At 39.3% G+C, this 21,160-nt stretch overlaps 1 protein-coding gene across 2 annotated transcripts in view; it reads right to left on the bottom strand.

Annotated features, from left to right (window-relative positions):
• The window catches only part of Npc1 (NPC intracellular cholesterol transporter 1), a 49,850-nt gene extending 32,359 nt beyond the window's left edge, over nucleotides 1–17,491 (bottom strand). The window contains exons 1-4 of one of the 2 annotated variants that reach the window (XM_048806436.1): nucleotides 17,274–17,491; nucleotides 5,873–5,995; nucleotides 4,860–4,966; nucleotides 2,829–3,004 (exon numbers count right to left, since the gene is read on the bottom strand). In XM_048806436.1, the coding sequence (XP_048662393.1) occupies nucleotides 2,829–3,004; nucleotides 4,860–4,966; nucleotides 5,873–5,995; nucleotides 17,274–17,330 (463 nt within the window). In that variant the 5' untranslated portion in view covers nucleotides 17,331–17,491. The remainder of the gene's footprint in view (nucleotides 1–2,828; nucleotides 3,005–4,859; nucleotides 4,967–5,872; nucleotides 5,996–17,273) is intronic. The other variant, XM_015482483.2, reaches the window with a different exon arrangement.
• Nucleotides 17,492–21,160: the final 3,669 nt, after the last annotated feature.

The raw sequence follows: 21,160 nt of genomic DNA, 5'->3' as shown, positions 1-21,160 counted from the left end.
AAAAAAAAAAAAAAGAACTATGTAATGTTTTGAACAACCAACAATAAAAAAAAAAAATTAAAAAAAAATAAAAAAATAAAAAAAAGAATTAATAGAGTTCATATTTTAGAGCAGTTTTGGGGTGAGAGTAAAATTAAGTGGAAATTTCAAAATTTCCACATATTTTATCCCCACATGTTATTATTATTAATAACCTCCTTCATTATCAACATTCTGACTTAGAGTAGTATATTATTTATTTATTTTGACAAATGATGAACCTCTATATTGATACATTATTATCATCCAAACCTTATAGTTTACAATGGGTTCACTCTTGGTGTACATTCTGTGGGATATGACAAATGTATAATGACATGTATCCAGCATTATAGTATCACACATAATTTCACTTCTTCAATATCCTCTGTAGTCTGTGTACTCATTCCTCACTGCTAACCACTAGCAATGAATGATTTTTTACTGTCTTCAAAGTTTTGCCTTTTCATAACGCCAGAGTTGGAATCATATGCTATGTTGCTTTTTAGATTAGATTTTTTCACTTAGTAATATGATTTAAAGGTTCTTCTACGTCTTTTCATTTCTATTTAGTGCTGAATATCATTCCACATCTGAATGGATCAGTTTATACACTTATTCACCTACTGAAGAACAGCCTAGTTGCTTTTTTCAAGTTTTGGCAATTATGAATATGTGGTCCATATATCTGTGTGCAGGGTTTTTCACATAGATGTGTTTTCAACTCATCTGGTTAAACACCAAGGAGGACGATAGCTGGCTCATATGACAGGTATAGGTTAGTTTTATAAGAGACTGCCAAGGTGTCTTCCAAAGAGGATGTACCATTTTGAATTCCCACCAACAATGAATTAAAGTTCCTGTTGCTCCCCATCTCATTCATCAGCATTTAGTGGCATTAGTGTTCTGGATTTTGGCTACTACAGTACATGTTTAGTGGTATCTCACTGTTGTTTCAATTTGCAATTCCCTAATGACATAGGATGTTCAGCATTTTTTCATATACTTTTTACCATCTATAATTTTTCTTGGATGAGTTATCTGTTTGGGTTTTTGCCCATTTTTCAATCAACTTCTTTGTTTCCTCATTGTTGAGTTTTAAGAGTTTTCTGTATACTCTAATAGCTCTTAATCAAATATGCCTCTTGCAAATATTTGTTCCCAGTCTGTGATTTGTCTTCTTCTCATTCTCTGGATGTCTCCAATTTTCATGATCAATAATGCTATAGTGGATGTTCATAACTATATGGGCCTTCCTGTTCATATGTATTAAGAATTTCTGTTAGGTGGGCCTCTGTAAGTGGAATTTCTGCAGTATGGGTGTGCTTATCCATCTTCAACTTCACTAGGTAATGCAAAATTGTTTTCAAACATTTGCACCAGCTTTTGGTTATGAGAGGTGCAATTTATTAACACTTCTATAGCTCCACATCATTATCATTAAATTTTTAATTTGTGACAATCTAATAATGTATGAATGGTGTTTCACTATTTTAATCGGCATCTCATGGATAGATCCAGACATGAATTATTTATATTCATAAACATTCTCATTTTGATTTCTGCCTTTTCTCTGTGTGGAAATCTTTCTTTACCTTAAAGTCATGAAGATATTCTATATTTGCTTCTAAAACTTTCCAAGGCTACGATTTTTAATTTATACAGTAGATTTTTTTAGTATATGCCAAAAATGAGACAAATATAATCAGTTTTATCACCTCATTTATCAACAAGACCCCATTTCCCTCAATGATTTGCAATGATGCACCTGTTATATATAAATTTTCCATGTATTCATGTTTTTATTTCTATACAGAATGATATCTCTTCACTCAGGCTGCCTTTATGTCACATCTTTTGGAAGTCTGATTCCTAGTTACCATACTTTTTTGTGTTTTTTTTTTTTTAAAATAGAATCTTTTTTTCTATTAAATTTGTTCTTTTATTTTTAATTGGTCATTATGATAACTTTTTATATTTGTGACAATCTGATAAAGTATGAATGGTGGTTCACTATTTTAATTGGCATTTCCTGGATTGATCCAGACATGATCATTATTCTAAGTTACTCTTACAGTCAATAACTTTGCTGATTAATTCTATTATTTTTTAGACTGTTCTTACTTTTTGTTTACCTATGTCTAATTTGCTATTTACTGTTAATCCATTCCAATGATCACTTCTCCCTCATTAGATCCACTTGATTCTATTTCTAATTTGTTCATTCCTTTTCTGCTGTTACTTATTCTTCTTAGAATTCTTTCATTTTCAACCAACAGAGGGTCTCTTTGGATTGTTCTATGATCTCTAGCAGCTGGGGGGCCATTTCTATTTGCAACACTGTTTACTTTCCCTTGTGCCTCAGAGTCAAAACTTCTTTTCCTCATCAACTACTTCTATCCATCTATTTCCTCCTAAGTCTTGCAGTAATTCATGATATTAAACATTTCACATCTGCTAGAATCAACATTCTAATGCTTATTAAAATGTACACAAATTTGCATATTCTAAAATTTTCCATACAGGAGCTTAAGGCTAGGGAAGGGGTTAAAGCCAATGCTTTAAAGAGGTGGTTTTGTTGGTTGTAGCCCAAGTCCTAGGATACAAACAAGAAATGACTCTCATTTCAAGGCCAATGGAACTGGAAATTGTGATCAATGTTTAGTAGTATCTATGTCTTTTCATTTTTATTTAGTGCTGAATATCATTCCACATCTGAATAGATCCACACAGTTGACAGAATAACAAACAGAACAGCTTGATGCTCTGCCCTCATGCTAGCTAAAAGGGGAATAATTAATTTTACTTACCATTGGCAAAACTCTGTCCGACATAGTATTGTAATTCTTTGACATTCGTTTTTGTCTGGTTTGTAATAGGATCAACATAGTCTTCAGTTTCTGTAACATTCAGAAACTGACTCTGACGAGGGCTACATGTCAGCTCACAAAACAGGTTCATTAGGTTATAAAAACAGGATGGGCATCTAGAGAAAAAATAAATTATATTTTGCATGATCTCACAGATAGGGCCAGGAAAAATATAATTTAAAAATAATAAGGAATTTTTAAAATTTACTGCAAAGGGACAAATGAACATATTAAAACCAAAAATTCTTCACTTAAAACCTCATGTTAAAATAAGTAATTTTTAAAACTATCCCCTCCCAAACTGCTGTAATTGCTATATTTACTTTGCTCAAATATAATTTCAAAAAGAGAAAGACGCTTTTTTGAATTCTGTGCTTTTGTAATTTAGAGACATCTTTCTTTGTCCTAGAGCTGTGACAATTCTGATTAAGAACAAAAGGAAAAAAATGAGTTTTCACATTAGAATTTTCACCCTATAACTTACTGAAAGGCTTTCTTCCAAGCCTTGGGTAATCCCAGGCCTTCCCAAAACACAGCAGGATCCGCTCGTGACTTGTGAAAACAAAAGGGACAGCCATGGTGTTCTCTGGCTGCATACATTACAGAAGCACAAGGGACAGCTGACTGATGCCCTTCAGGTTCAAAGCTTAAGCCCCTAAAGCTGACTTGTTATGTGGCACAAGGGCTCTCTCCCTTTGGTGCATTCTCACAACACAACTGAGATTATTTTCTAGACTGATCCAGGGCTAGTGATCACACATGACACAGAATGAGGAAGGTGTAACTTACCCAGCCTTCAAAAGCTTCTGCTCCAGTGAAGCAGATAGGCACACAGATTCTTTTTCAGGAAACCTTTGCTTTCCAAAACCAGAAACTTTAATCACACTACCCTGATAAGAATCACTACTGGGGTGTACAGTTTTCTACAAATCTCTTGCCCTGTTATTTCATTTGATCATGAATTTCAACAGCTGCATAAGATTCCATATGTCAGGTTATTTCTCTTATTTGTTGTTATTAACAAAGCTTTGGTACCTCTGGAGAAAATCTTAGCTATCTGTTGATGTTCATGAATGGGTGCTAAATAAATGTTTTGACTGAATGACGAAGGGTCCAATCTAGCTCCATCAATGTCCAGCAGCCTTCCGTAAGATATAGTGGCCCAAACAGATTCCCAGCTTTTGATATTGTATTATACGATGTCCTGGGAGAACAACTGAATGATGGTTTTCCATTCTGTACTGTAACTTCTGATAAGAAGCAGGGTTCCATGGTGCAAGCTGGCTTATGCCCTGCCACTTGCAGTGATAACTGCAGAGAGCATTTCCCCCTCTATATTTGCTCCCCATCCATCTATCTCAGTGTGCTAAGGTCTGAAAAACTGACAAAGATAACACAATCTTGCTTGTTCTTCTGCCCATCTGAAAATTGCTAGATAGGCCTATAGAGAAGAACACCTATTATGTAATCCTTTTTCACTGGCCTGGGTCATGAAGAACAGATGGAACAGAAAACGAACTTTGACAAAACTGGCCAACTATGCCAGAACAAACTGAACAGAGACCCAAGGCCAGCCTAGTGAGGACCTGCAGCATATCATTCCACCACAGAAAAAAGGCAAAATGATATGCAAAGCACGGGAGGTGAGGAGAGGGAAATGATTATAAGACTGCATAGATGAGGGACCTGAGCAGGACTACCGGGAACCTCTCTTTTCCAGGGTGCACAGAAACTCGAATCTGAAAGAACTAGCCTACTATGCAGAGCCAGGGCATCTCAGAGGAAACCAAGTCACAACTGTGGATGTAACTGGGAAGAGAACCAAGTCTATCATGATTATTACTTTCTCTATTTCTTAGAAGTCATCAAAACAGAACATAGCAAAACTCTGACTTTACAAGCAGACCATAACATTACTGGTTAACAAGTAGCTAAAACCCCCTGGCTCTGTTTGCCTGGTGGTCAACCTACCTGGACAGAAACTGCAGAGGCAGCTGCAGGTTGTCTTTCAGAGTCCGAAGCTGCTGAACATCACAACAGAGACTGACATTGTCGAAGAAGAATCCAGGACAGAGTTCCTTTCAGAAGACAGAATACAGATAGGAGAATAGCAGTTAGGGTAAGGATGCCATTCCTCTAGAGAGAAAACAGCTCTGCTCACGTAAACCTTTTCAGTGCCTGAGGATAAGGCAAGCATTTGCGAAATTCTTGCAGAATTCTCTTGAAAGGCCATCAAATATACTATTCATAAACTAGGGACTCACAGATAGAGGCAGTAGAGACATTTCTAATTTAGTTTTTATTTGCAAGCTCTCTCTCCCCCGCGACAGTCATTTTACCTCTTCCTACCTTTTTTTATTTAAGTTCAACCAGAGTGCTATTTATGATTTCCATTAGTCACTCCAGGGAAAGTCAAAACTTTTACTAATTCTGATGAAAGGAATAAGTAAGCAGAGATCTCCTACCATGTCAATTTGACTTTTTATTACGTAAGACTCTAAAATCAGTCTTTCCACCCCGACTTTCCAATACCCTTGTGCATGCAGGATGGTAAAAATGATAACAAAGCAGAACCTGGCGACAGCCAAAATTCACATGCTCAGGGGAATACAGAGAAATCACTAAGATACACAGGGAAAGAGGAAGTCAGAGCTTCTTAGTGGCAGTCTGTTCAAGTCCTGGGATCTAGGAACCAAAAAGTCAAGTTCTAATATATTTTGCAGAAGTTTCAAAGAGTAACATTTGAGGACTAAGGTCAGTCTCTAAATAGTAACCTGCTATTGGGAAACTATGAGAGGTAGAGAGTCGGTGCCTGAAAAATTAAACCTCTGTAGTTAGCTTATCTTCTCTACACTGTGCATTACAGGTTAGAATCTGGGATAAGATTTAGGCCTATTAATTTCACCTCTACCCACACTGTGCCGCAAGGTTTAATTACAGAGGATCTTGTGATCAGCACTTTGTATGGCTAACAAGGAACTTACCTGCACTAAGTCATACCCATCTTTTGGCAGTGGTTTTGGTGGCCCAGAATATCTGCAATTGTATCTCTTATCTCCAGATGCAATTCCACACTCTCCATACCAAACACAGGACTGTAAAAACACCTATAGAAATTAACACAAGACTAGGTGTAACTGAGGTCTAATGCAAAACATATTTCAACAATAAAAAGTGCTCATTCAAACACTATTACAGAACCTTTCGATGCTACCTGCAAAAGGAAGTGACAGCAAGGGGCACTTATTAAACATTTTGAGAAATAGTAATAGAGATAGACCAAATGGGGGGCTGAGGTTGTAGATCAGTGGCAGAGCGCTCGCTTGCCTAGCATGTGCAAGGCACTGGGTTCGATCCTTAGCACCATACACAAATAAAGGCATTCTGTCCATTTACAACTACAAAAAAATAAAAAATAAATAGACCAAATGCCTCAAATAGATTTGTCAAGTCAATAAAGTAGGTCATGGAAATTATTTATATGATTTCAACTTTCTGCTTATTTAAGAGAAGTTATAGTTCTCTATAAAAATCACTAAGAATCACAGGATAAGTTAGCACCTGGGACCACATCTGCACAAGGAACTACTAAGAATGAAGGATATTTCCCACATATATTTAGGTTAATTAATAAGTACTCCATAAATAATCTGAAGAACAAAACCATAAACATCAATGAGCAAGAGGAGGAGCAAGAATGAAAAATTATATCCTTCAGATTTAAGTAGAAAGCAAGGAATGCACCTGCTAACTCCAAGGAAAATCACCTAAGCACTCTTAAAAAAAAATTTTTTTTAAATCTCTTGCAAAAAGATTTCTCAAGAGTCACTCATATTCCCCATGTGAGAGTCACAAGGCTGTCAGAAAATTCATAAGTGGGGAGGGTTTAGAATGAATCAGCACCCTGTTCCAAGGACACTGCCCAAAGCAACCTGACTCTTGGTATTATAATGAACTCAGACAGTCACAGAGGGCCCAGCGAGCCAGAGCCACTGGCTTGTAACTGTCTGTCCCTTAGTAAAAAATGAGAGACCAAGAAGCAAAACTACAGTCCCGAAAATGCCTGGGAGAAAGTCATTTAAAAAGATCTCAATAGAAGCAACAGCACCAGTTCCCTCCAGTGACAGCGGCACATGACCTACCCACATGCAACAAGCTAAGTGAGTCTGCTGGTCCCCAGTGTCAAGACAGAATCCCAGAACAGTCCCTGAAACATCAGAGGGGAAAAAAGAAAACCAAAAACAAAAAAACAAACAAGCAGGAGGTAGGGGTGTGCATGTTTGGGGGAATCCAAGGAGTCAATATAATTGAGTTGTCCACTCAATTTAACCTTCAGATATTCTAAAATAAAAATTACCACTTACCACTTATCCCTCTGCTTGACTCATTAAAAGTCATATGTTGGGCCACAGGGACGGAAATTATACAAATGAGGAAGTGGTGAGCCTTCAACGAAGCTCCTGTACCAATCCTTTGTCAAGAAGTTGCATAATTCCACAGACATTTTTATATAAAAGTTCCCCAATTGTTATCCTCAAAAACCTAGAGAATCTAAAGAAAGTGTTGCAATTCTAGGTTTCCAATAAAAGATCACTGCCTATCTAACCAAAGCTTGAAAAAGCGAAAGCTGATGACAGAGATGGAATGAACTGTTGATAATTACATACAATTTAAATACAAGGGATCCCTCCCAAGACCTCAGGGAATTCTCAACTGAGTGGCTGGCCAAACAGGTCTCAGGTCAGGGCCATTCAACTGGTCAACCACAGGAGCAGAAGTGACAGGGTTAAAAGGAAAATTCCTTAGACCAATTGAATCTAGGAGAGTTTATTTGGGCAGAGGACAAAACAAAACCAATTCAACACATCTTGGCAGCTCCCAGAACAGGAGCAGGTTCTGGGAACACCAACAAACAATGTGATCAGACACATTTATGGAAAAACCCAAGTGAAACAATCTGCTACTGCTTTACCAACGAGTCAAATGGTTACTGCTTAATTAGTTAACTGGTTTGAGGACCGCCTATAACCAACCAGAACTGCAATTAAACTCTAGATTGCTTTGGTTTACTGGGCCTAGTACAGGTGCCCAGTCCAAATCTATGACCTCCCACAAATTTTAGTAAAAAACAGGAACTTAGTCAACAAATCCAGTCCCAGCATGGCAAACAGAATGGGTGTCTGGAGCCTAAGTTTCCCTTCCTCAGCACTTAGTGCTACAAAGGCAAATCAAGATGACCCAATGCTGTTTAGCTTCCTTTTTACCAAGATCATCTTTTATGTCATTTATTTTGAAGCAAAGTGCTGTTTTTACCCATCTGGTGGAAGAGGGAAGGGGAAGGCATGGAGTGATCGGGAGGCATGCAATCAGCAGCTCTAGGTTCTGATCCAAAGAACTAATGATCTGGTCAATAAACTTCATGCCACATGGGACCTCATCTGGGGCAGATTACTTAAAACCACACTGAATAGAAATTCCCCTACCTGTGAAATGAAGTTCATTATCTCTAATTATCTCAGAGGTTTAGCATGTCGATGAGAGATCATACATGTGTATATAACAAGTACTTAGTAAACTACAAGGCAAGTTACAATTAAATGTAAAGACATAATGTCTTCCAACTGTCTGGAACCTCTTTACTAACGTTCCAAAGATCTGAACAGAATAAAATATCTGAGGTATTTTTGGGTCCAGGAAATTTGGGCTTGAATAAATTCTTCGGTTTACTTCTCACAAAGCCATTCTGCCTATAGCAAGCCCTAAGTCAGTGGACCCCAAAGTACTGACAAGGTGCTCACTATGTTCTGGACACTGTTTTATATCAGCCCTATGAATCCTAACAATTGTTTGATGTGGGAGATGCTATAATGGATGGAGCACTGAAACACTAAGAACTTCTCTAATATCACACAGGTAGTGGCCAAATCAGGTTTCAAACAAGAGCATTCTGGCTCCAGAAACAGACTCTCCATGGTGGATCTGGGCAGACAGGGCTGGGACATGCTCATCTCAGTGACCCATGAAGATTCTAGTTGGCATCCAAGCAATTGGTCTTTCAGTCTTGAAATCACCAGTGTGGCGGGAAGTTTGGATTTTATTGACAAACAGTGTGGATATACCTTAAGATCCCTTAGGACTCTCATAGCAGCACATGCTAACACTAAGATTAAGGTATACTGGGCAAACAAGGCTTGTACAGTGCACATACTTCCTTTTTAAATGAAGCATCTAATTTCCAAACTTAAAGCTGGATTCACTATGATACAAGAACCCTGATTTTACATCCAATAATATTCTCATGGGGAAGGAAGTATCATGTCTAACATTGAAATAAAATCCACCAACATTTGAGTACCATAGCCAAAATGTGCATTTACTTAACATTTGAACTGACTTCCGGAGATGGATGGTAGTGATAGCTACACATAACGTGATATACTCTGCATCACTGAACAGGGTTAAAAATGGAAATTTTATATTATGTGTATTTTACAGAACACACATCAAAAGAACCATGTGCTCAGATGTCCTTCACCATTTAAAGGAAAGCCCAAGGCTGGGGTTGTGGCTTAGTGGTAGAGCGCTTGCCTAGCATATGTGAGGCATTAGGTTCCATCCTCAGCACCACATAAAAATGGATAAATAAAATAAAGGTATTAAAAAAATAAAGGAAAGCCCAGTGGCAAGAACTGCAGTACCCACATTCTCAATTACCATTCTGAGGTTAAAAGAGAAAAAGCTGTCAGATTAAATAAGATGAAGAACTATGGGCTTGAGTGTCATAGCACATACCCAGTCTTGTTAGAGCTTGGTTTATGTACCAGGAGGGTCTTTCTTTTTCCTTTTTTTATTTATATATGACAGCAGAGTGCATTACAATTCTTATTACACATATTTCTTAGTCTGTTTTCTGTTATTGTAAGAGAATATTTGAAACTAGGTAACTTTAAAGAAACAAATTTATTTGGCTCATAGTTTTGAAGGCTTGGAAGTTCAAGATCCAGGGGCTGCATTTGATGACGACCTTCCTGCTGCATCATTCCACACGGTGGAAAGCAAAGGGCAACAGAGGGCACTCAAGAGGGAAGGAAGCGGAACCCCTCAATTTGTTTGGAATCCTCTCATGATAACCCATGCCTGCAATAATGGCATTAATGTACTCAAGAGGCAGAACCCTCGTGACCTAATTCTTTTAAAGGCCCAGAGCCTCAACAGTGCTGCACTGGGGATTGTTTCCAACACATTTTGGGGAACACATTCAAACCATAGTCAGGTTTCAGTCCAAAGAATAATTATTCTTCCCAGTTCATCTTGTGGTCATGTAATCTTAAAGGGCTCTTTATAGCCATTAGAATTACCTTACTTAAGCATTTAAAAATTTTTGCCAAGTCCTAAAATATTTTTAAAAGTAGCAGACTTTATTTACAAATAAATATACATTCATCATAAATATCCACACATCACAGGTGTATATAGAATAACACTGAAAATCCTCTGTCCCCTCACCCTACTCCTCAGATTTAACTAGTGCTAATTTATTAGAGTTAGGTCTTCCTAGTAGAAGACCTAATTTAATTTCTCCCTACAGGTAAACATAAATAAATATACACATTAAAACATATACAAGTGTGGGGACATACAAAAAAATAATAATAAACAAATAAATCTCTACTACCTCCCAGATTGGCTTTTGCTCTATCTGAACTGTACTTATCCAGATGCGGAAGGCCAAACTCCAGTCCTTATCCCCAACCCCAGAAAAACAAGCCTACCCATTGTTTCCTCCACAGGTTTCATTCTTACCCATGCTGGAACGCCCTCCCTAATTATGCCTTCTTAGGAGCCTCTCCCAAGGCTCATTTCCTCCACTCTGACTCCTTGCACCTGGTCCTAATCTGGTGTTCCCGAAGTAAAGCAAAGCTGTCCTTGAACAGAAGCAGCACTGGGCTGAGAGCCTGGAGCAGAGAGCATCTGCCCTCATCTTCCTGTCGGGGGAACACAGATGTTCTCTGCCAGAGTTCTGGTGTGCCCATTTCTGCCGATAAACATTACTTTAGAGAGCCAAACAATAAGAAGCTGAGGCCCGGGAGCCTTAAGGTCTCTGTGGCAAATACTCAACCCTTGGAGTTCAAAGCTCAAATGCAACTACAGACAAGAGGTAAATGAGTGGGTGTGGGTGCGTCCCAATAAAACTTTACTCACAAAAACAGGCTCAATCTAGGCCAGTTTTCTGGCTCCTGTGCTAGGATCAAGCAGAATTTATATTTGTGAGAATCACAACAGTATTTTCTTGTTTTTGTCTTAGCTTCCCTGTGAGGCCACAAAATCATAAAGGGCAAATCTCAGGTGTAATATTCCTTTGAAATTTCCTGTAATGTTGTAGCTGATGTTCATGGATTCAGAAACCACCAAACTTGCAGTGAGTTGAGGGAATTCAACTGGCTTATATAAGAAGTTCAGAAGTTAGAACTGCTGGTCATTTTGGTGTCGACTCAGAATCTGGGCATTACAAGGCTAGAGAGTCTCTACTTTTAAAGGTTAGCTCATGTGGACATTTCACAACATGCTCCAGGGTTTAATTACTAGGTATATGACTGGACAGGAAAGCCTCTTTAACAGTCAGAAGGACAGTTCAGGAAAGGTTAAAAAAATAAAAAGCCTCTTCTGCCATTTGTCAGCAACTAAAGCCATTGTTAAACCCAATTCTAATAGGTGCTCCATGAGCATGCATTATCACATGAAAAAGCTCTGAACACTAGTAGAGACGCTAATATTCCAGGCTGCCTTTAGTAAAATTTTACTGCAGCCTTACTCACATCCAAACAATGAGTGAAACCCAACTGCAAGCCAGGCACAGAGTTAAGTGATTTCCTACTTATTGTCTCATTTCTTTCTTTCTTTCTTTTTTTTTTTTTTAGTTGTAGTTGGACACAATACCTTTGTTTTATTTATTTTTATGTAGTGCTGAGGATCGAACCCAGGGCCCTGCACACATTAGGCAAGCACTCTACCACTGAGCCACAACCCCAGCCCCTTGTCTCATTTATTTCTCAACAACAGAGTAGGAGTATTTTATAGGCAAGAAAACTAAGGCTCAGAGAGGATACTCTGAGGTCATATGGCTCATATGATGATGAGACATGATTTTCAAAGCTCAGTTAAGTGTTCTCCACCCATCTCCCTCATCCTCCCCCACTCCCCTTGCTCATTTCACTGTTCAGACTCCAACCTAGGTTGGGCTCTGATGTAGCCTTAGAATTTGAAAATGGACCAGAGACAGGCTGTCCAATCTACCATGATCCTACACAGGTGTTCGTTCTTCATGAACTTGTTCACTTGCAGAAATGATGACTATAATTCATGTCTCATTAAGTACCTGTCAAGTAGTGACTCACTTCCTCAGTACCATTGGCATCCCTCTGCCCCAGGTCAGCATCCAACCATTCCACCACAATTAAAAGGGCGGGGCTGGGTCCCTCCTGCTACTACTGCTGCTCTCCTGGATAGGTAAAGCCAATGGCAGAACCTGGGGACACACCCAGCTCAAGCTCCTGGAAGGGAAGGAAGGAAGGTTAACTAGTTAACTCCACTGCCCACTGCCTCTCTAGGGAGCAGGGACACAGACCTGGCCAGTCAGGACAAGGCAGGATGACGGGTGGAAGGAGTGGAATGGAGAATTCTGCCCAGAGATTACACTGGCTGCTATTTTCTTTGGAGTCAGGAAAGCAGACCAAACAAATAGGCAGAACCTTTGAGGTGGAGGCCAGGCTGGTTTGACTTCTATTGATGGAAGTCTCTGATAACTGTTTAATGGCCAATCTGGCATGAACATATCCATATAACAAAGGTTAATCTGTCTGCACCAGACTTGCCTGTCTATAGACGTTTCAGTCACGTTTCTAGAGTTAGGTTCAGCTTGTCCAAGTCTTCCTTTTACATATAATCCCTTTAGTTTGGTATTTAAGTAATTTATCCAATGTCATACTACTAATTGCTATTAGACACTTCTGAGCTCTAGCAACCCCAAATTCGAAAAATAACCCAAAAGCCATAGTACCAAAACAAAAAGTGGGTGTCAGTATATGGTCTGTGCAGATTTTTATGGAATGTTCACACAATGTGGCAACAGGGCCATGGGTCAGACCAGCAGGCTAATTCCATCTCTAGTTTATTACCAATTACTGGAAGAAGCCAAACTGGAGATGGGCATAGGTCTTGAATGAGATGCTTTATTGGCCAAATGAAACAATGCTGAATAGCCATTCAATTTAGCTTGTTAAACATAAGTAATCAGGTAGCAATATTCTGAATTTGAATAAATCAGAGAACAGAAGTCAGAAGACAATAGGTCAGGCTCTTAGTCTGCCATTTACGAGCCATGTAACCTTGGCACAGATTTGAGCTTTAATGTCCACTGTATCTACAAAACAAGAAAAACAGCCATAATATCTTAAAGGAGTTGTGTGAGACAAAGTAAGAACAGATATGTGACAGCAATGGAGCACTATGCAAAAATTAGGTAGCTATTTTTTGTCTTCAATTTTCTGTAATCTAGAATAGACTCCCTGCCAATTTTTAACAGGTTTATGAAGATGATTAAGATACCATAAAATTCACCCTTTTCAAGTGTTCGATGATTTTTAATGAGCAATGAAGTAACTTCCCCTCATTTTCTTTAAAAATTTTTTTTAAGTTTAGGGTTTTTTTTCCCATAATATTGGTACATATTTATGGAACACGGTAATACTTTGATAACATATAATGATCAAATCAGGGTAATCAGCATTTCCTCAAACATGAATCATTTCTAGGTACTGCTTCCCCCATTTTCCTCTGTTTCCTCTTGTCCGCCTGGTATATGTCAATTTACTCTTCAAAACAGAACTTAAAAATGAACTCCTTTGGGCCTCATCCTTATTTCAGGACTTCCCTTTATATTATAATTTTTTTTTATCCCTGCTTTTCCCCTCATTAACTATGAACAAGAAAGGGACAACAAATAACATTAAAACACAGCATCTTAAAGTATATGGACTACTTTCCAAATGGGTAATTCTTTCATTTTTTTTTTCATCCTATATTGTACCCAGAGCCCCTAAAGGAAATCAGAGTTCCTCAAAGGAAGAGACAGTAACAAGATGAAGAATAAAATTTTAAAGCATCTCTCAAATCCTCTCAACAATACAAGTGCATCAGAGAGTTTTTTACTTCTTCTTCTGATTCTTTTTTTTTTTTTTTAATTGCCAAAGCAAATGTTCCAAGGAAGCTCAAGGCAAAGGAAAAGCTGCCTATCCAGTTGATCACTTCGATCACCGGAAACCAATTGCAAATTCAATTCTGATGGCCAAGAACTTTAGAGAGAAGGTATCCTAGCTGCAGAACAGGATGCAAACATCGTGGATCATGTAGCACACTGACTGGGGCAGAATTCTGATAGCTAACAGTTTAATCTTATTGGAGAACTGATGCCCTTCACAGAGCTGTGGGTGACAAGTGGAAAGGAGCACCTGAGATCTGAGATCAGATTAGAGATGGCCTAATCCAGGCTTCCCAGTAAGTAATATGCTGTGCGTAAAACACTGCATCCCTTTCAGAAGGGAAGGCTGAGGAAGGGTTACCCAGGAGAGAGAGATCATACTGTCTTCATGATCAGAGGGATTCTTTGTTCTGAGTCATAGAACAAACATGGAGAAATACAAAGACCCATTCAGCAAATCCTTTTCTCTCTACCCACTTGCTAAAATTTCTTTAAAAAAAAAAAAAATTTCTTTTTTCCCCTTGATGACTTAGGCTAATAAGACTTCTAATCACCCCAATAGTCAAGGACTGGGGGAGACTGCGCAAGATGACCCACATTCACTTCAATTTCAAATGGTTGTTCCATCCCACTCCAGGTCTAAAGAGGAACCCATTCCATCTCTCTTCAGGAAAGGTCACTTCAATGCTTAATTTCTCTCAGCCGTCACTTGAGTTTAAAGACCCTCAAGAAAAAGCTTATTAAAAATTACACTCAGGGGCTGAGGTTGTGGCTCAGTGGCAGAGCGCTTGCCTCGCATAGGTGAGGCACTGGGTTCGATCCTCAGCACCACATAAAAATAAATAAACGAAATAAAGATATCGTGTCCATCTATAACTAAAAAAATTTTTTTTTAAATTACACTCAGGAGAGATACATACTATTTCTCAAAAGTGCTTGCATTATTTGGGTAACCACAATGTTTTAAAATCATTTGGTCTAGTAATGTTATTTCATCATTTATAAATAGTAAAAATTAAGAAAAGCAAAAATCGCCTCGAAATGTATTTCAAACCTTACAAAGAATAATTAGTGTAATTCCAAGAGAAGCTGATTAGTGCTCTGATGGAAACCTGATGAGTGGTTATCATTGGTATGATTTCTAAAAGCAGATACCCTCTCCCCCAATCTGTCTAGCTTCCAGGCTTTCCCCCATCTGTCAGGTGCAGTGAAAATTTCTAGACTGGAGGGAGTTAAATTTAAAAATAGCAATAGGAGTGTTTTTTTGTTAAGATCTACAGACCTTGAAAAGGCTTCCAGGAATTTTGCAAGAGATTCACAATCTTTGATCTATTCCAATTGCCCTAGAGTGGAGGCACCCATCAAGGCTATTAGCCTTGAGGTAAAAGGACTGCAGACCTGGGTGTATGCCTGTAATCCCAGTGGCTCTGGAGGCTGAAGCAGGAGGATCCCAAGTTTGAAGCCAATTTAGTCAGGCCCTAAGCAATTTAGTGAGACCCTGTTTCAAAATAAAAAATAAAAAAATTTGGGGATGTGGCTCAGTGGTGAAGCACCCCTGGGCTCAATCCCTAGTACCAAGATAACCAAAACCCACCAACCAACCAACCAAACAAACAAACAAATAAAAACCAAACCCAGAAAATAAACAAACAAAAGGATGTAGAGATAAATTAAAGCTACTTAATAATGTGAAACATGCTGATTAGGTTCTGATCTATGGAAACTGAGTAGCTGTATTTTCTCTAGGGCTATTGAGAAATTGCTGTTTCCCGAGCTTTTACAGGGTTTAGGCATAGTGATGAGATCTCTCCAAATATTTTGGCATTTAATAATTCCAATAACTCTATAAGGTATTATTTATCTTTAGAAGATTTTAGGGCCTGAGAGTAAAATGCCTAAAGCCACAGAGCTGGTGACTGATCTAACTCCTGAACCTCAACCCTATCCCAAACTGTTCCTCTGAAATCTGTTTTCATATGCTTTTCTCCCCAACCAGCCATCTTTGGATTCATCCTGATACCCTGATATTAGATGTGGGCTCTTCCACAAGCCCACAGAGCTGGGGATTGCACACTTACACACATACACACTTCTGGAGGAAGAGGCTCCTTTCCAGGCTCTTGGGCCCTTACTGATCAGCATCACCTATCCCCTTCTGAGCACTACACAGAAGTTTAAAGAATAGATTTTTCACAGAACCCCTTAATCTGCTCTCCCCACAGATTCACCACTCCATTAGCTAATGACCCACCTATTTGAGGAGAGTTAGTGGGCACAGAATTCCCAGAGGGCCACTCTTTCATCCTGATCTGATTTCATTAACACCCACATCCTTAGGTATTTCCCCCATTCCCCATGGTTTTAAAAGAGAAAACTGTAGACACACAAACAGCAGGGAGGGGCCAATGCCCAAGGCTACTAAACCAAGTAGAAGTCGACCCAGGGAGTCAGGACACAGTTCCAGGACCACTCTGTCACTAGCTAATTATGACAAGGGGAAATTCAACTACCCACTTCTGGGCCTCAATTTCCTGAAATGTTAAAGAGGAGGTGATAAGTAGCAAGCTGCATCCCTTAGAAGATCAAGCTGACTATATTATATAAAGTACTCAAGTTTGTTTTCAATTTGGTGCTTCATGAATTTCCATTCTTCACCTCCCCTTACACTTCCATTCTCAGGAGAGAAAAGGAAATAAAGTGGCTGGATCTTCTAAACAAATTTACACAGAGTTCATGTGTATATAGAATTAGAAAAAAAGATTAAGTCCCGATCCCTCTTCACCCACCGTTCCCGTCCCCCCTTCCCTCTGATCCCATATCTTAAATGGAGAAACTAGAAGACCACAGTTGGAATGAGCTCTAAATAGGTCAAGCAAGCAAGCCCCCAGCTGCCACCCTCCTCCAGATCACAGGGAAGAGTGTGGCTGGAGCCAGGAGACGTGGGGGAGCCTCCGGGGACTGCACCCACAGACCAAGTTCCCTAGGCCCAGACGGTCCGCGCCCCCTAGTCTCCCACGTCCTGGGTCTCCCGCCTCGGGGGAGCGTCCGCCAAACCCGCTGCTCTGCCTGGGGACTCGCGGCCCGGCCACGTCCCCTACAGTGCGCCGGAGTCGCCGACCACCGCTCACCTGCACAGGACAGAGCAGCAGCAGGAAGAAGCACAGGGCTGGACCGCGCGCGCTCATGCTGCGGCCACGCGGGGCTGCGCACGTCTGCTAGGATCGCTCCGCAGAGCGCCGGGCTGCTTCTTCACTTCCCGGGGTTGTTTCAGGACCGGCGCCTGACAAGGGAGGGAGCAGGCGCGGGCGGCTGCAGGCAGCGCGCGCAGGTCAGGAAGGAAAGAGGCGTCGTCGGCTCTTCCCTTACTGGGAGGTGCTGCTACCGCCCCCAGCGCTCTCAGGGGCGGGGCCTAGAGGGGCGTGGCTTGGGGGTCCGGGGCGGGGTCGGGCTCTGACCGTGCCACGACAGCCGGAGACCTCTCCTAGGTCCGGTACAGTCTTTCTCATCCTGCGGCCTCTGAATGCGCAACGTTGGGTTGAGGACTCCCGGACCTGGGCAACTGAGCTTTTGGAATCCAGTCTGGGAGGATATTTCTAGAATCGTGTCAACAGTATCTGGCTTTGATGCTTTGTTTCCTTTCCGTCACCCTTATTTTCCTCCTGAATTGGAGAGGGTGGCGAGGTTTTAGCAAAAGCGAATACCTGGAGACAGTTTTCCCAATGAAGACCCCATTCCTCAGTGCAGTATATGTTTATCTCGGCCCCCAAAACTGAGCAGTTCTTCTCCCAACCCAGTTACCCAAAAGGAATTCGTGCCTGGGAACCATCTAGCAAAGCTCGGGCGGTGACGCGGTGGCCTGATGGTGTTGTGATCCTAGAGCGCAGGGGGCGGAGCGCGGTGCAGGGTGGTGCGCCTCAGCCAATGTATTTGTTTACTGTGCTTGCAGACCACGTTTGGGAAAGTGCTGGAACCGCACCACCTGCTGGCGGAACCTCGCCTCGCAGTAAACCAATAGGAGAGAAAATGCAGAGAATGATTCTGAGGGGAAGACCAGAGTGTATTCTAAGTTCTAGGTGAAGTCAAGCAACACATACACAAAAAAGGAAGCTTTGTTTTTGAGCCATGCCCTCATTATATATTTTTTGTTCAGCACTTATTTTTATTGCATGAGTTTCTCTGTTACCATTTTCTCTCAAACTTCAATTATTTAGACCACTAAAATGCATCAATCATTACTATTTTGAAGTTAAAATGGAAGTAAGGATCTCTTTCCCAATAGTGGAAGTCCATTTACAGTGAAAAAATTATCATGTGTAGCAATGACCAAACTCTATGTAGGTAGCATGATAAAGGTGACCTTCCCATCCTTACCCTTCAAAGCACTATTTCAATTACCATCTCTCCAGTTGAGATGTCCAACTGGCTGGCCTGGCAGTGAAACTGTAGAGATTTCCTCTGGACCTTTAGCCCTAGATCTTCCATGAGGACCTCCTGGCTCTCATCCAGCTCATTGCTCTCCCAATCCCCAGATACTGGCTTCTGGTGGGTGGTTCTACTGATGATAAAATGTAAGTATGCTATAAAATATATAAATACTTATGAAATATAAGTATGATGATAAATATGCTTTCATGCAAGGAGTCTCAAAGGGTGGTCACAAGACCACCACAGCTGCATTACCTGAAAACTTGGTAGAAATGCAAATTCTCAAGTTTTTTGGGGGGGGAGCCATTCATGTTTTAGCAAACTCTCCTTGTGTTTCCATTGTACAATAGGTTCACAACTTCCTGCTAACTGTATTCTCTAGATTCTGGTGGGTTAATTACCCTTCCACTTTTAGTAAACTACTCATGAAAACAAAAGAAAACCGCCTTTACTAAATAATTGACTTAGGTAAAGGCAATTTCAAGTTCCAGAAAACACATTTCTAGACTGGGTAGGAACTTTGATACTCCACAAATTATGTCCACCATTCACTAAAACAGTAACAAAAACATCTGAGAGACACCCCCTCGCCTCCCCCGGGCCTCAATCTATTATACATCTTCAAACAATGTTCAAAAGCCCAGGAAATATTTTAAAATAAAATATCATATATCTAGGAAAAACAGGTGTGTGGTATTTTTTGTTTGGTTGATAATATAATCTACACTCATGGTGGAAAATGAAAAATACACAATTTGAGACAACAAAAAAATCACTTATAATTCCTTTGATGGATAATTCATGTTATTGTGGTGTACTTTTCACCTTTTATGAAAAATTTTTTGACATGGTTGAGATCCTAAAAGAAATTTGTTTGCTTAACCCATTTTGACTCATCATTCCAAATATGCAACATCTATAAAAACTTAAATTGAGCAACAAATATACTGGTAACTGAAATAGTATTTGAATATTTATTATGTTTGCAGAGTTGAAAACTTGTGACTTAATAGGTTAAAGAATATTCAGTATCACTACCTTTATAAGTACCATTAAATGTTGATCTCAGAATAAAGGACAAAACAAGAAGGAAAATATAATTGTTAGACATATGCATTTTTATAAATGTGAAAAAACATCCTTTAGAATAATTCTATGTAGTTAAAAATCTATATGTGAATATAATAAACAGACTTTTAAAATAATGGGTACATATTGCACACGGTTTTCATCTTGCATTTTAGCAATATACTTTTTTTAACATGTATTTTTAGTTGTTGATGGACCTTTATTTTATTTATTTATTTACATGTGGTGCTGAGAATCGAACCCAGTACCTCACACACATGCTAAGCAAGTGCTCTACCACTGAGCTACAATCCCAACCCATCAATATACTTTTGTAACTCACTACTTTTAATAGCTGTATAGGATTTTATTACATGTGTACGGAACATCTGAAGTTAAACTTTTATGGGCCAGTTGCAGAATAACATTGAAGTCAATAAAATTCAGATCGCCAACTAACAAGTGTTTCAAAACAACTTATTTTCTGTACTTGGATTTCTGGCACATGTGAAGGTTTGTGTGGTTCTAGTAATAACCCATAAATTTACCTTTTCTTTTTCTACACTTTCTCACATTCCTGAGCTTCTCTGGATTCCACAGAGCCTTGCATCTGTCTGTGCCTTCCACTTTTCTCATGATACTCCATCACAAAAATCTAAAAGCTGTTGAACATTTATTTTCCTTTCAGGGAGAGAGGGAAAAGTTGACCCAAGACAAAATTATGTTTAACAGGCAGATGGAAGAGGAAGGTTGAAATATTCATTTTGATCCATTATACAATTCACTTAATAAATCTCCTATTAGACATAGAGTTTGATACTTGCTGTAAGAAACAATGATGCAATGAACAGCTTTGTACCTAAGTATTTGCAATAATCTGCAAAAATAGTGTTGGGAGTTTTTTTATATTGTATCAAAGGAAATGTAAATTTAAATTTTGATTACTATCAAATTGCTTCCAAAGAGACTGAAGTTTATACATTTGCCAACAACATATGCAAGTGCCTGATTCCCTACCCACTTCACAACACTTTGCTATTCAAATAGGTGAAACATAAAATCTGTTACTTGTAAATCTGTGACTTGTTCTCTTTTTTTTTTTTTTTTTTGTAATGAGTGTTGAACCCAGGGCCTTGTGCATGCTAGGCAAGCCTCTATCACTAAGCAATACCCCAGCCCAATTTTATTTTTTATTTTAAAAAATGTTAGAATGCCTTTGTTTGTATTTAATTGTAAATGAGAATAAGACTCTTTTTTAAACTTGTTGATGGACCTTTATTTTAATCATTTATTTATATGTGGTGCTGAGAATGAAACCCAGTGCCTCACACATGCCAGGCAAGCGCTCTACCACTGAGCCATAGCCCCAGCTCAAGACTATTTTCTTATGTATTGTGATTTTCTTTCTTTTTCTGTGCCTTTTATTTTGTATTAGATTATTTTCTTTTTAAAATATTTTAAAATATTTGTATTAAGAATTAGCCTGTTGATCTATCATGTGTGTTCTAGATACCCTTACTAT

The sequence above is a fragment of the Marmota marmota genome, unplaced genomic scaffold (genome assembly GCF_001458135.2).
Source record: "Marmota marmota marmota unplaced genomic scaffold, marMar, whole genome shotgun sequence".
Taxonomy (NCBI): Eukaryota; Metazoa; Chordata; class Mammalia; order Rodentia; family Sciuridae; genus Marmota; species Marmota marmota.
The sequence above is the reverse complement of the archived record's forward strand: the minus strand, read 5'-3'. Positions and strand labels throughout refer to the sequence as shown.